The 17,747-nt window shown below is 41.7% G+C and overlaps 1 protein-coding gene across 2 annotated transcripts in view; it reads left to right on the top strand.

Moving 5' to 3' along the window:
- Positions 1–17,747, top strand: part of plxnb2b (plexin b2b) — a 175,928-nt gene that overhangs the window by 89,548 nt on the left and 68,633 nt on the right. For both annotated transcript variants that reach the window (XM_049573258.1, XM_049573257.1), the window contains 4 exons: positions 9,634–10,757; positions 14,102–14,290; positions 14,406–14,531; positions 17,052–17,152. In XM_049573258.1, coding sequence (XP_049429215.1) covers positions 9,636–10,757; positions 14,102–14,290; positions 14,406–14,531; positions 17,052–17,152 — 1,538 coding nt within the window. In that variant the 5' untranslated portion in view covers positions 9,634–9,635. The remainder of the gene's footprint in view (positions 1–9,633; positions 10,758–14,101; positions 14,291–14,405; positions 14,532–17,051; positions 17,153–17,747) is intronic.

The raw sequence follows: 17,747 nt of genomic DNA, 5'->3' as shown, positions 1-17,747 counted from the left end.
AAGAGTTCTCTACATTCTCCCACTTCATGTTTCATCTTTAACAATGCCGCTTGTTCCTGACTATCCTTCCCTGCACGGCGGCGGGAAAATAAAGAACGAGGATCCGCCCCTCATTTCCGGCTCCTTGTATGGTTCCTAACCCACGTTGTCATGTTGTCTTGTACACACTTTATCAGGGCTTTTCAGCACCCGACACATAGCGAGAGACATGGCACGATTCACTTTAGAGCATTAACCCCTCGCTCACCTCTTCTACCCCCCCTTCCCATCTCTCCACCCAGCCCAGAGGCCTCTAGGGACATGCAAGTAATTTAATAGCAGTTCACTTTTATCAGCGTATAACACTGAAAGCGGCTTCAATGTGAAGACACCCCCCACATCAATGTCAGACCCTGGCATCTGTCAAAGCCAGCTCTCCGATAAAGAAAGTGCTGAATATGAATGATCGCAGTATGGGGTGATATCCTATTATGTTTTCGGGGTAGGGTGTCTGTTTTTTTATTTATTATATCAGTTTCCTTTCCATATCTGTTTTAATGAGTGAGAGGAGCACTCATGCTGGTTCAAAACTTGCCAGGTCAGCAGTTGCGGTAGTGTTTGTGATCTAATCATTACACACCCCCACACACTCTTGTTTTCCCCCTTTCTCCTTCCTGATCTCTTGCTCCCTAGCGCAGGCACGTTCGTAGACTTTCTCCCGGCGGGTGTTGTGCTAGAAAGGGGGGATGAGGGTGTAGTGCGGCGAGAGGATTGGCCGAGGGGCACGCCGACTGCCATGCTGGGTTTTAGTGCCCTTGTGTCAAAGAAACACAGCATGGCACTTTGAGAAGAAGAGTGTCTCTGTGTGGTCGGAGTGGGATTACCTTGTCAGCACTTCAAACTGTGCTGGTGCACGTATCGGTGCGTGCACATGTATCTCTAAGCCCGTGAATCCGTGTGTGTTTGTGCGCACACCTGCCATTTTTCAATTATCTTTCATTTTCCTCTGCTGAGAGCTTCTTTTTCCTGTCCAGACATGTCCTAACTTGTCGAGGGAGGGTGAAAGAGATGGCACTATAGTTGTCATTAAAAAAAGAGGAGTGTGTGCATGTGCGTAATGACCAACAAGCCAACAAAGCGACACGCCTTCATGTGCTATTTTCAAGCCTGAGCATGCAGTACCTCAGCACTTCTTTTCTCTATTTTCCCCTCAACAATGGAAACAAACTAGCGGTGGAAATTAGGAATCACTTTGCTGAATCAAATTGTGTCTGTCAAGTTTATTCACTTAGCGGTGGCAACACTTTTCATAACGTTCTTTAGTGTGTTGCTGTTGGATTCAGTTCAGCAGTTTGCTAAAGTAGACCAATACAGACACTGTCTGTAATATTTATAATGACAGTATTCTAATATATCTACTAAAATAACATGAACATATCAGACTTTGTCAGGGATATAAGAATAAAGTCTTTATTTCACAAAGATATTTTAGACTGGTCTGTAGTGTAGGGCCAGTCTGAACTTTGCTCTTAGATTAGTCTGATGATAATTAGACAGTTTCACTAAAATAAAGACTGGCTTATCCTTAAGTTAGCCTAAAAAGTTTTTTTATTGCTATTTTATCCAGAATTCATAGCAGATTAGTCCTACATTAGTCAAGAAGTAGACAGATTTGTGCAACAGATGAATTTCAGTGTTTATCTGAAGTCTGAATATTAGTTTGATCACAGTCAGAGTCCGTCTTTGTGAAACTTTCTGCTGTACTTATCATTGTCCTTGGTGTTTACACAGTCCACCAACCTTTAGCATTCAGTGTCTGACATTAAGATTAAGATTATAAAAGAATGCAGAACTAGAAAACTGAATTAAATGAATAAATTGTTGATAAAATCTTTGTAGGTTAAAGGGACAGTTCATCCCCAAATTATTTTTTCCCTCTTACCCGTAGTGCTATTTATCAGTCTAGATTGTTTTGGTGTGAGTTGCCAAATGGTGGAGATATTGGCCGTAGAGATGTTGACTTCTCTCCAATGAAATAGACCTAGATGGCACTCGGCATGTGGTGCTCAAAGTGCCAACAAAGTACATTCAAAAAACCCAACCTCATTGTCTCTTTCCAGAAATCATGACCAGCTTCGTCAAGATAATCTGCAATCCTTGTTGTAAGCAGTTTATGTCGGAGGTATTTTATTTCTACTGACCTACACCCTCAACGGTGTCAGTGTACAGACAGAAGCGCTCATCTACTCATGGACAAGAGGCTCGTGCTAATTACAGCGCAAGTTGAGTGGTGCTAGGTGAGCTAGCAGTAGATGCACGCTTTCTTCTGTACTGTGATACAGTTGGCAGGTGTAGTTTAGTAGAGAAAAAATAGTCCCTACACAAAACTGCTCACAACAAGGTCTGTGGATTATCTTCAGTAACTGGGTTATGAGTTCTGGAAAGAGACATTGCTGTTGATTTTCTGATGTATTTTTGGCACTTGGAGCTGCACAAGCTGAGTGCCATTTGGTTCTATCATACTGGAGAGAAGGCATACATCTCTATGGCTGATATCTCCAACACTCATCTAGACTGATAAAAAGTACTACAGGTAAGAAGAAAAATATGTATTTTTGATTTTGGAGTAAAAACTCATTTAGGTGGTCTTTTAAAGCATTTTGACAAGGAAGTAATGTACTGTGTAAAAGTGCTTACAGTCAGCATTTTCTTTTTCTTGCTAGGATGGCGAAGGCATGACCTGCCTTACTCTGCCTTACTCTGCCTCTGACTGGCTGACCCTGTCATTCTTACCCTAACCAGTCTCACTCATCTTGCCTAAACCTAACCAATCCAACCATTGAAGGTAAGGAGTACTAGCCAGTCAGGAGAGTAGGGTGGGTCATGCCTTTGCCATCCTAGGAAAACACCCATCAGTGAGGGGAGCTCCACTTCAAAAAGCGCTGATTCGGTCAGTGCAGATTAGGATTCAGTATAGTCGGTTCAGCTTAATGATTCTGTGTAAACATTTGTCCTTTTCCTGTAACTACAAAGTGAAAAATATGTCAAGGCATTAGCTGAGATTTCGAAAAATCGGGCAGTTTTAATTCATCACTTGTGTCTTTCACAGGATCACATTTTTCAGATGTGCCAGCTCCATTAGCACATGATGTGTTTCATTATTATTTATCCCAAGCCATTGGAGGCTTCATTAGCTGCAGGCTGATGCAGCACGCAGCCTCTAAATTTAGCAGCTTTTATTTATTCAGAATAGCCACGCGTTGGTATGGTATGCCCACTTGCCATGTTCTCTCACAGCAGCTTAGAGACATGTTGAGAAAAGAGAGGTGGGCTGGTCTGTGGAGAAATGGGCCTCATTCCACCTGTGTCACCCCCACCAGACGTCTGCCTCTCCTCAGCTCTTTGAAGCCTCTTTAATTCCAGCGTTCAGGATTAAGCCCATGAAAAAAGGATGAAAAGTGATAGAGCGACAGAAGGAGACATCCTAGGAGAGAACAGTCTCCTTTGAAATATGTTAAGAATTTCGTTTGCGCTGACCCACAATGCAGCATCTGAGGGAAATTTGTGTGACACTTTTTTTTTTCCTGATCGAGGGCTGGCTATAGGATTTGCATGAGTAGGAAAAAGGACTCTTTGAAGTCATGGTTGTAAGTGGAAACTGGAGTTTTCTGAAACCTAAATGAGCGCCCCAAGACATTGTCCTTGCATTGTGCATTACAGAGTGAGAAAGTTGCTTTGTCACAGCATGTTTGATTGGAAGTCAAAGGAATCAAGTAATTTTCTGTCGCAGAAACCATTGACATAATCCACCTTTTGTGGAGTCTCTCTGTGCGGTCTGCATCATGGCCGAGCGAATTGATATAAATATGGATATTGCAGTTTTTTGGCAGACAGCACACAATGGAGGTTCACTCAGAGAGGCAGTCATGCTTCAATTACTGTCCATATTTACAATCATACCCAATATTTAGACAGTATGGTCTTCCTTGTTGTGTACAAAAACAGGAAAAAAAATCCCTCGCTAGCATTAAGCAAACAGCTGTTGTTTAATTTCAGACATTTTATAGATGCACAGATCTACTGTAGGTTTAATTGGTATTTACAGGAGCTGCCTGATGAAGCTACAAAACACTAGATTTCCATGCTAGGTGTTTCCACAAACAAAGAATAAAAGCACAGTAAAGGTCATGTGGCATGTCAGACTACCTGAACCTGTCCAGTCAAAACTGTTTAACCATAAACAAACTGTCAAATGGCAGCTTGTGTTGAGGAAACACAGTCCGGCTGTTGGAGCATACTAAAGTTAACTGACAAACTGAGAGGTAATGATGATCTGCATCTGCATCAACATTTGTATTTTGAAGGGCTCTCAAGTGGGGATGCCTTTCTGCAAATAAGACGATATTCAATGACAGCAGTGGCAGATGTTTTTTTTTACATGCTAAAAAGCAGGGCTCAAGACTAATGGTGTCCAGTTGTCTCAGAGAAAAAAGAAAAGTGTTTGGGATAAACACAGACCTTCCCCAGGACAGTAAACTCACTATTATGGCATCTAGTTAATGTTGGCTGTTAGCAGGTAGCAGCTGGTGACCAAAACTAACAGCTCACTGAGGTTTCCTTGAGTTACATAATTATGCGTTCACGCTCCATTCAGTAAAAAACTAGAATTGCGTGAAGGTAAATTACAGCATTCTCATAATGTGTTCAAATGTAATCTTGTAAAATTCAGTTTTTGGAGAGGAAAAAAAAAAAATTAAGCAGGAGAAATTTGTTGATGTTTTTACAGCAGTGTAAAATAGATGTTAGAGAGGCAAGTTGTTATACATAGTAAAAAGGCGTTTTTTTCCAAGCAGTTTTGAAAAAAAAATTGTTTTATATTTGAAAGAAGGTCACATTTAAGCATTCGTTTCCACCAAACACTTTTGGTATGGTTCCTTTGGAACTAAAAGTAACCCTTCAGACATGGTACCTAGACCCTAGTTCCACTGCAAACAGTACTCCTTCATGTGGGCGGGGTTCTTGTCACTCACTGCTCCATCCAGCACTCACTGTATTTCCTCATCACCGGTGACACAGATAGAAGTCTGCACCTTGTTTATCGTCCACAGAACGAGGCTGCAAACCAACATTTTCAGAACAAAATTAAACAGGCTGCAGTGAGAGTCTCTCTCTATGGGATATTTAAAAATAGTGGGTTTGTGTGCTTAGGCCTTTTCAGGCAAGCTCAGGGTTTTTAGTGTTGCCGCAGCCCACAGGAATGACACTGTTTTTTTTCTCTGAGTGAGGATTAGAATATATCAACTCATGCATTGAGTAACATTACAAGTTAACATTTCACCTGAAAAGTCACTGGCAGTCGGCCCAGTGACAGCTGCTGCAAGACGCAGCAAAACGTCCTTTCATTTTATAGTTACAGTCTAATAAAATTCCAGGGTATGAACAGTGGTTACATGAGCCTCAAAACCAGCCGCAACTCAGCCCTGAGCAGAGTGACCGTCCGCTATTGACCAGTCAACAGACTGCAGTGTTCACAGCTCCACCTTTTAGTACCAGATCTGTGTGCTAGGTACACCAACAGAGGGGGCGGGGGGGCAAAAATGGGGAGGGTATGGAACGGTTCCATTGGTACCATCCACAACGTTTGACAGTGGAAACAGAAAAAAAAGCGTGCCTAACTGAACTGTACCATAATGGTTGGTGGAAACAGGGCTTAAAAAAACTGAAGTTGTGCTCACTCAGAGATAGTGTAATGAATGGCTGAGTGAGATTTTTATTGTTTTTACAAAATGTTATAAAAAGGTAGTGAAAAAAAGGAATAGAAAACAGAATACAAACACACAAAAATAAGTATTTAAATAAATAAAAAGGTCCAGGTCACCCTGTCTCTCAAAAGCTATTCATCCCTGTGACATAGTCAGTGATTCAATCTCTCATCTTGTCGTTGACATGTAAACACTATCCATTTCTCTCGACATCACTCCTCTTGAGTCCTTTTACTGTGAGTCAACAGTTCCATATCATGTATTTCATCCACAATTTTCAGCCATTCATCTTGTGTTAGTGGTTCTGCCTTATACCATCTCTTCATGATGGCCTTTTTACAGGCTGCCAACAAGATTTTCAGGAGGTATCTGTCTTCTCTTAACACAGTTCTGTCTGCCTTACAATACCATGCATGATTTAGGTAAAGCATAACCCAACATTTTAATAATAACCATGAACATTTACCCAAAATTGTACAATTTTAGGACAGAGCCAGAATACATGAGTATGATCCACATTTATTGCCCCACATCTTCTCCGACAAAGTGAGAAAAACAGATGTAAGAAGACAATTTAAAAGAAGATAACAATAAAAACAATTAAATGATGAAGGTGGTGGAAGGCAGTATATAAGACGTGGGTCAGTGTTGCTGATGCCTTACAGTTCCCACCTTCAGTGCGCATTTGAAGTGTCAAATAATGATGACCGAAAATGACACATGTCAGTTATTACAAGAAGTGCATTCAAGCGTTGCACTTTATTGTGTCTGAAATTGATTTTTCTGCGATTTTTGTCGTTCATGCCTTCAGTGAAAAGCCATCTGCATTCTAGCTCCAGCGTCTGACATGTTGTTACAGAAAGGCAGCCCTGCCCCAAATACGCCCTAAGTAAGGCTTTGTGAAGCTCACTTCTACAGAGCAAACTTTATTACTCTGAGATTGCCTCACAGAGGTGTTCATTTAAGTCCGTAATCATTTTTAAGGCCATTTTTTTCTCCTCAGTCTCTCTGTGAACATTTTTGCAATTTTCCACCACTCTTTGTCAGTGCAGCTTCACTGTGTTTATTTATGTTGTCAACATTTTGAGGCTGTGAGAGGGTTTTGCAGTTTATGCAGTTTTGTGACGCTTCCTTGAAAACTCCAACATAAAAGTGAGTTATTGTGGCACCTCTTAAAGCTGGCACATGTTTGTAATTGTCATTCAACGTCGCCAGCGGATCTGTCTTTGCAATTGAAGTTTTGTTACTTTAGGGCCTGAAATTGTTGTGCACATGACGTTCTTTTTATTTCGTCCACTCCCTGTTGTGTGCATGCAAACTCAAATTATTATTATTCTTTGTCTGCTCCTCTTAGTTAAATCTCGACGAGATGCTGACTACCCCTCCCTCTTAATTAAAGCTTTAAAAACCACCCGCACACATTTCTGTCCTGAATAAGCACAGACAGAGATTTTATTGCACCATTTCAATTTTAATTGAAATATTTAAGGCTATGAATTGAAAAGGGCACGATACATTTATGGAGTGAAATTGGTTTGCGGGGGGGAGATGGACTGAGGCAGTAAATGGGAAGAAAAATAAAATCATCAAATCGAGTAGTGGGCACTTAAATGCTAATGGGAGTTGCCAGTGAAATTAACAGGTTTCCCCCTGGGTAAATGTCTAATCAGTGGTCTCCCTACTTAGTCCAGTGAGGGAAGGCAGGTTAACATAATAAAACACAGCTTTGGCAAGCGACCCCCTGGAAGTTTCATCAGGGGCTTTCAGTTTGACAAATGTGCCTGTGAACTTGACTGGCAAGGTGGAATAAGCAGAATACGATTCGAGCTGGAACACGCATGCAAACATAGGCCCACATTTTCTGTGTGGGCAATCGCTGTTTCAAAGCCACCTGCAGCTCCATATTTAACACAGCCTGGGCAAACAGCAGCGAGCAAGGACTCCACAGGCACCTGCTGTTAGCCGGTACATGATGCTGTCTGTATTTTACAGGGATATTGTGTGATCATGTTTCCCGAGACAGAACAGTGTACTTCCTGAGCACATAGTGCTGGAGGTGTTGTTGAAGAGAAAAAAAAAGCAATGTGCAAATGAAGTTGGCACGGATCCAAGGTTTTTAAATAGGATTTTATTGTGTTATGGTTTGAGATCTAGCTCTCGGCCTTAATCTTTCTTTACCCCCACACAGAGCAGTTTTTATTTTTTCACCAGCGATCATTTCTGATATTAAGTCAATTAAATCCGAAATAACACGGCCTTTATAGAACTGGAGCAGGAAGTTGAGTCACACACAAACAGCTGCACTACACAATGTTAGCTCAAGGCATAGCTTACTTCCTATGTACGACTCCTGATGGGGCGGTGCAGCCAAGTTACATACAGTATGGGTAGTTTTGGTTTTTGCATGCTAGTTTTAAAGATTTGGCTCTGAAATTTCTGTGGCAGAAATGAGAATTTATTTTCTGGTGCTTAAAGAATAAAATATAGATTTATATGTGAAAGTTAAACACTCACAGAATTCAACGGAATCGCAGTTATAAATAACGACACTTGCTGTACTGTGAACCATTATCATAGGAACTTCTTTATACCAAAGAAATAGTCCCAAAGTATATAATATTATGTTGAATATAAAGATGGACGACAGGTCTGCACATCCTCCCACTGTTCAAAAATGAAGCCAGGTATTCTGGATAAAGGCGCTGCTGTCTCGTGCTAGTGAAGCCAGAGTTTGCACAGTAGTGATCGGGGAGTGGAGGCTCTGTCCCACCCTAATACCTGTCCGAATTAGCGCCACTCGTTTGACACAATCACGGAACATATGATTGACAAACACAGCTGTCAAACATGATGTCATACCTCCTTTTTATAGCATCAAATAACTAATTAAAACCAACCTTATAAGAAAAAGTAATGCTTGAACACACAACACTATTTAAAACTATCGTTGGGAAAAAATGTGTTTGACAAGTACTCAGATTTTTTTTTCTTTTGTTCAACCCATTTCTCATCCACTAACATGGAGGGGGCGGGATTTATGATCTATTCTGCAGCGTTCTGGATGTTTTGGCTTCACTTTTGGGAGAGCTGTCTTGTCCGTCTTTATATACAGCCCATGGTTTCGACAAACAAAATTTAATTCAAGTCAATTGGTTTGGGCTGGCTTCAGAAATGTCAGAGATAGATATCTCAGATCCTTGCCAAATAAAATCAAATTATCTGCATGGCTAGATACGCTGAAGGCTAAAGGGTAATTAAGAAAACAAGATATTTTGTTGTAAATTCAGCAAACCTACCCTTTCAGAAGAATACATATACATATTTGGAAATACACTTATTCACTTTCTCACTGAGAGTTAGATGAGGAGATCAATACCACTCTCATATCTGCACGGTAGATGTGAAGCTGGAGCTGGGAGATGATAAGCTTAGCTTAATTTAGCAGAAAGACTGTAGACAGTGGGGAAAAAAGAAGTCTGCCTCCATCCAAAGGTAAAAACATCTGCCTCTAAAGCTCACTAATTGCCATGTTATATCTCTCTTGTTAGAATCTGTATAAAAATCAAAGTGGAGAAGCGATAAACGCCTCCTGACTCAAGTTTCTCATGTAACTCTCTGCAAGAAAGCTAATAAGGGTGTTTCCCAAAATGGTAAGGTATTCCTTACAAACCCTCATGATTGAGCCGTCTGACTGCTCCACATGAACATCAGACTGTCTGTGTGTGTGTGTGTGTGTGTGTGTGTGTGTGTGTGTGTGTGTGTGTTTAGTGTTGTATGTTAACCACATACCTACTCTATACTGCAGTCTTGTGTTGCTGATACTTAATGTACATTAACGTGTGCATTTAACTTCATTAATAATAAAACACCTCTCCCTTTCTTTTCTCCCCAGAGATGGCAAGCTGGGTCTCCCTCCTCCTCTTTCTCTTCTGCCGATCAGTCTCACGAGCCCAGGAGGAGAGCAGCACCATCCTGGAGTTCACTTCTGATACCCTCATCAACAATGTGGTCCAGGACCCCCAGACCGGTCGCATCTACCTGGGGGCAATCAACACTGTCTATCAGCTGGGATCGAATCTCAAGCTGCAGGCTCGTGCTGAAACAGGCCCCAGAGAGGACGCTCGGACCTGTACGCCTCCTGCCTCTGCCTGCCAGGACACAGTGCTAATGCCCAACCTCAACAAGCTCCTGCTGGTCCATCCATCTAACGGTTCGCTCATAGTCTGTGGCAGCCGCTACCGAGGCATCTGCTCCCTCCTCAACCTGACCAATGTGGAGCAACAGCTGTATTACAGTGACAGTAAAGGAGAGAGGACTTATGTGGCTAGCATAGAAGATAGCGTGAACGTGGTGGGCGTCATGTCCACCTACTCAAAAGAAAGGCAAACCTTCAGTGTTTTTCTTGTTGGGAAGGGCTACGGAAGCCTGGACAGTGCGAAACTCATCAGCACACGAATCCTTCAGGACTTCCGTGACTGGGTCGTGTTTGAGAACATCATTGAGGCATCCGCAGTACAGACGACACCGTTTGTTCCCAAGTACCTGCATGACTTCCGCCTTGCCTTCAAAGAGGATGGTTTTATTTATTTCCTCTTTTCAAGGACACTCGATGGTACGGATATTAAAAACCTGACCTTTGTGTCTCGACTTTGCGAAGAAGACCAACATTACTACTCCCACACGGAGCTCCAGTTAAGCTGCGGCCATGAAAACCGATACAACAAAGTCAAGGCTGCATATGTGGCCTCTCCAGGAAAGGAGCTTGCGGGGATCATGACTGAATCAGGTTTGTATGGGAACGTTGTCCCCTGGAGCAAAGTTCTGTTCATGGTGGCCAGTCCAGACGAAGACATCAGTGAATCCGCTCTTTGCATGTACCCACTCAACTCCATCAATGAGCGGCTGGTGGACATCATCAGCGCCTGCTACAGTGACTCTGGGAAAATTTCTGGGGTTCCTGCTGTGGGCATCCCCTATTCATCCAAAACTGATGAATTCTGCACATCCAACCTTCCGGTAAGTGCTTCTTCTTCTTCTTCTTCTTCTTCTTCTTCTTCTTCTTCTCCTTCTTCTAACAGGTGATTAAAGATTTAAAAAATTAGTTTGGGAAAACTACCGAAACCCTGAAAGACGAGGTGAGAAGATATTTTATGCTGGCAATGTTGGCCAAGACCTAGGTTTATCTCCTATCTAGATATCATCACTTGCAAACAAGATATTATTTCCTACGTGTGATGTTATCTTAAAGGAAAATTTCAGTTTATTTCAACCTGTCTCCTATTGTCCTAAATTTGTTTCAAGTGACTAGTGACATAAAAATAATAGTTAGCATGTTAGCCGTTAGCCTAGATACAGCCGGGGCGCATAGTAGTGTCAGACCTGTTAAAAAGTAAGTGACAGGGCATACTTCAAGTGCAAAGTTAGTCCACTAAACAAGCTTTTTTTTCCACAAAGACCGCCTCATATCGTTGGGATAAATGTCGGAGAACATACAGAAAACAACATGTAAACGTGTTGTCTTACCTTACCGGTGTGCTGCCATGTTTGTTAACATTTAGCTCTGTTTTCCAAAGCGCGGTCGAAATATCGCGAGAACAAGCAGCGATCTCATACCGTGCCTGAAATCTTGCGAGCTCTAGATAAAGCCCAGCTAGATACTACTCCAGGTGGAGGTGTCTCGTCCTCGGTCACATCCAGACCTTGAAAATAAGGCTGCAACTGGTCCCATTCCTTGCAACAGAGGCATTCCTCTTCTTTGGGCACTGGGGCACAGCATTCACAGGTACACCACCAATCTACAGAGCTACGCAGCCTTGCAGCAGCCATTCCTCCTGTCTCATCCTCTACCTGTTGCGCCTCTCTCTCTCTCTCTCTCTCTCTCTCTCTCTCTCTCCTCTGTTCTTCAATTTCACGAAGCTCTTCCTCAGTGTATTCTGGCTCAAATAAATAAGGGCGGCCATCAAACTCTGCAAAATCAAATTCCTCCTCCACAAAGTCGAAGTCTGGCAAAAAGTCAGCCATTATTCTGTAAATCTTTCATAAAATAAATGAATGAACTTTTCAGGCTACTGTCCAGTTCTGCCTTCCAGCTGTTGCTGCTTGTTCTCACGAGATTTCAGGTGCGGTATGAGATCGCTGCTTGTTCTCGCAATATTTCGGCCGCGCTTTGGAAAACAGAGCTAAATGTTAACAAACATGGCACCACACCGGTAAGGTAAGACAACACGTTTACATGTTGTTTTCTATATGTTCTCTGACATTTATCCTAACGATATGAGGCGGTCTTTGTGGAAAAAAAAGCTTGTTTAGTGGACTAACTTTGCACTTGAAGTATGCCCTGTCACTTACATTTTAACAGGTCTGACGCTACTATGCGCCCCGGCTGTATCTAGGCTAACGGCTAACATGCTAACTATTATTTTTATGTCACTAGTCACTTGAAACAAATTTAGGACGATAGGAGACAGATTGAAATAAACCGAAATTTCCCTTTAAGATGAACTTCAAGGCTTAATAAGGCTGTTTTGAGGTGAAGAAGCCGAGCAGACTGAAGCACTTAGAGCGTTGGTGATACAAAGGGTATTGAAAGTTCAGCCAAATGCAGGGTAAACAAAAGTTTTTCCTTTTCAGTTACCTAGAAATGTCCAATTTAAGAGAGAGGCAGCGAATGATTCAAGCCACAAACAGCTGTTTCTACTAGGCCCTCCCATCTTGAATCGTTCATCTCATCATCTATTCTCTATTATCTCCTATCTCCTACGTAGGAGGTAACATCCCGTACGCAGGATATCATATCTCATACGTAGGGTTTTGACTAATTTGGCACAAAGGTTTTTTTCACCTTGCCTTTCAGGGCTTCCGTAAATAAGAGATCCAAGTGGAATATGTTTTGAAGAATTCCCTTTGCAGTAATCAATAATGCATAGATATGTCACTGTTTACTTTAATGTCTCAGTGTTTACTTTATTCTGCACACCCTTTTATACAGTACTGTTTAAAGCTCTCGGTCTGTCTCACACACCTTCCTTCCTTCCATGTCTCTGTTCCCTATTCCCTGGAGTCCTCCAGAATAATACCATATAGCGATGGTGGGCAAATCACCATCATCTTTCATAGCTGATATCAAAACTGTATGATTTTTCAACAATGCAAATACAAAGCACGTGTAAATTCGAATAGATATGACTTTGTCACGTCTAATATTTTTCCCACATAAATTCAAACACAATTTTAATCACACAGCTGTAGCCTATTTAAACAGTACATTCGTTCAGCCATGAATGAAGTAGGCCACCGTTAATCGTGTGCGGATATCCTATCAATTAAATCTCTCACACTGCAACACAAAACATACATTTGCATATATGAGTCATTTCTTGCCAGATGAGTATTTAAGGCAGAATGAGTAGGATTTTCCTAAAAAACGATGTGTAAACTCCAAAACAACAAAAACTAATCCCTCTTAATCATCACATATGACCCTCCAGAAGTGTGTGGTGGTGTATTTATCTGCAGAGACCCTACCCTCTGCCTGTGTTTTCTAAGATGTTTCTGGGTGCCAACCTTTGGGTAGTGGTGTGTTGCCCCTCCTCAGCCAATAGCAGTGCACAGGGTGTGAGGGTGCGACTCTATACAAACATAGCGACCAGGTGCCAGATCGTAAGCAGCCATCCAGGGTGAGCCATTAAGCCAGGGGCAGTGGGCCAGCTTTTAATGTTTACAAACCTCAACTGACAAATCCTACTCATTCTGCCTTTAACATAAGCTGCTGTAACTCTCCAGGGTTCCCCCGGTCATGGAAAACCTGGAAAAGTCATGTATCAGTACCTCATGCTTGAAAGCCAGTGTCAGACGGATACACTGTTTAGTGTTTGTATGACTATGCCTGTAGTTTGAAGTATTTGAAGTGAATATGGACATAACCAACCGTAAGATTAAATTGAAAATGATAACTATTTTTTATACAATATTTAACATTTTCAGTAAGGTATACAGTTCTGTTCATGTAATACATTGTGATTGGTCTCGGAAATTTTATCATGGGTCCTTGAGAAGTCATGGGAAAGTTTTAAATTCTGTCCATGAAGATGTTTGGGGACCCTTAACATTTTATTCTTGCGTTTAAAAAAGAAATGGCCTAGCGAAACATATCGATAACATGTCTACTTGCACTTCTACCACACCTGTACAACGCTGGCCTTTAAAGAACAATGGTTGACAACATAATTGTTGATCCCCGCCATGACTCTTATTTAGCACAGCACCTGCAAGTCTGCTAAGGGCTTTGATTCCCTCTCATATCCTTTGGATTGAAGGATTCAGTGTGTCATCGTCTGTTTGTTCTTCCTTTTCTTTTACAGAAAGATACACTGAAATCCAACAAGTGTGGTGGTGACTTTCTGCCTTCCCCTCTGGCCAGCAAGCCGGACTTTGCCTTGAAGGCAAAAGCGGAGTGGACCAGGTCGGGCCTTCTGACCGCTGTGGCTGTCGCTGTGGAGAATGATCACACCATCGCCTTCTTGGGGAACACGCAGGGGGAGGTCTTCAAGGTGGAGTTGTCGCTCTTTTCTGCTTGGCTCTTTTTTTGTTCCTTTAGTCGACCTGAGAGAAGCAGGATTGGGGAATTACGGACGTCATGTCTGACAGTGTTTTGTTCTCTCTCAGGTGCACATGACCGGAGAACCATACATGTACGGTAAGGCTCCTGGCGACACCATGGGAGAGAAGGTCAACAAGAACCTTTTCTTTGACCTCAGTCAAAGCCATCTCTACATTACCACAGAGAAAAAGGTGCGTATGTCAGGGCCCTTTTGTAATGCATATCATACATACATAACATATGTCTATACATGAGGCATTCAGGCACAGCATTGTGTGTGGGTTACCTATGTTTTGGCAGCAATAAAATCACTGTTGTCATTTAAAACAGAAGAATGTTGCCTTAAAGCCTAAAAAAGATGCTTTTGGTCGCAGTAAGGTGCATAAAGAGTTAAATGCCAGTACACCGCCTGTGTAGACAGCTGTAGTGATCTCAGTGTCCTTGAAGAGAGTATTATCATACTGTTTGACTACCTTTTACCAAAAGGATGTGATGTATTTCCCTCTGTCTTGCAAGTGAGAGTTGAATATATATTTTATAGAGAGTACAGCTGGATGACTCTAGTTTTAATACATCGAAGTGTAAATGACTTGCTCGGTATATCAAAAGCCAAATAACTGTCAGTGACGACTGTAAAGTCATGATATGACAAATATGTTTTTAACTGCAAGTCTGCTGTATATTGTACAGGGAAGAATCAGTGAGGAAGGGAGTGCCTAGATCATGTAAAAATATTCCATTACAAGTAGAAGTTTGCATTGAACGGTACATAAGTATGATCAGAAAATGTCCTTAGAAGCCAAAAGTGAGAGTAGTCAAGCAGAATTTTACCTTTTACAATGTGAACTTGTTATGTATGTTACATTACTGGACTGTCAGTGCAGATGCATCAACAGGAAAGAAGCAGTTTAATGTTGTAGGTGGTTGAAGTGGAGCCAACATGCTCTTGGCTTCTTAAACCTATAACACTATATCATACTTTTCCATGTGTATTCATTCTGTTTGAACACAGCATTTCTGCACAGCTGCAGAAGTTCAGGCTACTCTAATATTTTTAGTATTAAACTATGTGTAGATTTAGATTCCAGTGGTGGCTGAGTAGGATTGTTTCTGACCGGTGTGATCCAAATATTTCTATGAACTCCAGAGTGCTACCAAGCACAAAAGTCAAAATTTACTGAAAAAGGATAGATGTAATAATTTCCAAAATTAACAGCATGTTTTTATCTAACGAAATATTCTAATTCAGTCTATATAAGTTGGTGTTTAGTCTTTCAAAAACAATATATTCACTGCTGTCAAAAAACAATTTGCTTGCTGCACACAAGGGAGGTATATACCTGTATTACATCAAAGACACAACAAGCAGCAGTAAAGTGCAGCTAAACACAAAAATGGCATTTTTCTGCAGTCAGGAGGTGTGTTCATGTGTTTCAGGTGGGAAGAAATTCTTTGTAACACAGATCAACATTTCACAAGAGTCACAGGACTCTCTTTACTGATTGACTGTGGGTATTGTCTGGCTGCAAATTGCCGCTAAAAGTTAAACCAGTGGTTCCCAACTGGTGGGTCGCAGTCCAAAAGCGGGTTGTGGTTACATTCTGAATGGGCCACAAGTGACTCACAAACATAACGAGTTAATTTAACGAGTGAATTTCCGGCACTGAGCTTTTTTTTTTTTTTTTTTCGAAGTGCCATTTCCTGCTGTAGAGTGAGTGACTAACAGACAGCCACTTGACAGACAGCAAACTAGCTGGACTTCATGGCCAAACACAAGTATGACGCTGAATATATTAACCTGTGTGGACCTTGAACTAATGACTAAGAAGAAATTTGGACCCTGAGGCTGGGCCAGTTGGGAACCACCGAGTCAAACTATCCCCAACTTTTAGTTTGGCCGCACTTCGCCTTAGAATCAAACAGCTGCAGCTCGGAGTGGCCGCCACAGCTTTCTACAGCCGTGCCATGGCAGCTTGCCACAGGCTACATTCATTTAAAATGATGAATCACTTTATTCAGATTGAGGATTTTGTTCGATTAATTTTGAAGGTGATGTGATTTTTAGGGTGATGATGTCATATAATATGACGACACACACTCAGAGCTTCATTTGAAAACCTCAATAGCAGAAGCTTTGAATGTAAAAAAATTACATTCGGTACAGCCCTACATACTTCATAACATGATTGCACCATATGTAACATGATAATAGGACTAAATTGCAATTTGATTTCCCTTCATTGAGTCTATTTGAATCACTGAACAACTCAGGAATGGGTTTCAGCGGTCTGGAATGAGGCGAGATCATGTTAGAGAACCGCTGAAATCCTGCCTACTTTCTCACACCTGATCAGTCTGGCTTTAGATGCTGTTAGATGATCCACCAAGCACTTTAGGTGAAGCACACCGACGCCTTAAATTAGCATCACATAGAAGTACTCGAGCACATGTAAAGTGAATGTACTCAGTTACTTTCCACCACTGCATGCAATAAATATTTAGCACATAGACAGAGGGCATTGTTTTAGTAATTGAGCATGGGGAGCAGACATGAGAGACCATGTGGTGTGACAGGACGGGTATTACTCTGACTCGGCACACCTGCAACAACCTGAGGAGCGTCTCTGGCCGTAGTTTAAATGCCTTATATTTTGTGCAGTGTCTCCCCTAAGGTGCTCTGTTTGATCATATTTCATGTCGTAATGCTCCAGATCACCAAGGTGCCGGTGCAGACGTGCCTCGAACAGAAAGACTGCCAATCATGTGTGGAACTGAGGGACCCTTACTGTGGCTGGTGTGTCCTGGAGGGCAGGTGAGGATCACACACACATACACACACACACACACACACACACACACTTCTAAATGCATGCACACAGCGACAGACTAGCACAAACACCCACACATGCAATTCCATCTGTAAAACACAGCGGGGTATTTGTTCAGTGTTTTATTGCAGACACTTTTAGTACCCCTCGGTGTTTATATTCCATCTCCTGTTGTCCGTGCAGCCGTAAGGAATTAAAGCTGTTTGTCAGCCTCATGCAGCGAAGACAGTCTGTGCAATTTACTCTCATCAACCTATATTTATCAGGGTCTGGAGGGTAGAAGGGGCAGTATGTATCATGTATTTTACAGAGATCTGATCACGTAAGAGAAAGCAGCAGAAAAACATTTCTGTCTCTCTGGAAGTTGTTGATAGTCTTATTCAGAAACACTGCACACACTTTGCTTGGCTCTAAAGCTGCAGCAGTGAGCAAATTAATCAATTGTTCGATTGGAAATTAATCAGCAATGATTTTGATCATATTTTCAGTCATTATTCAAACTAAACATTTGATGATTCCAGTGATAAGATAGAACTTTATTTATACCAAGGGAAACAGCATGTTGATTGTGATTTTTCT

The sequence above is a fragment of the Epinephelus fuscoguttatus genome, linkage group LG4 (assembly GCF_011397635.1).
Source record: "Epinephelus fuscoguttatus linkage group LG4, E.fuscoguttatus.final_Chr_v1".
Lineage (NCBI taxonomy): Eukaryota > Metazoa > Chordata > Actinopteri > Perciformes > Serranidae > Epinephelus > Epinephelus fuscoguttatus.
The sequence above is the reverse complement of the archived record's forward strand: the minus strand, read 5'-3'. Positions and strand labels throughout refer to the sequence as shown.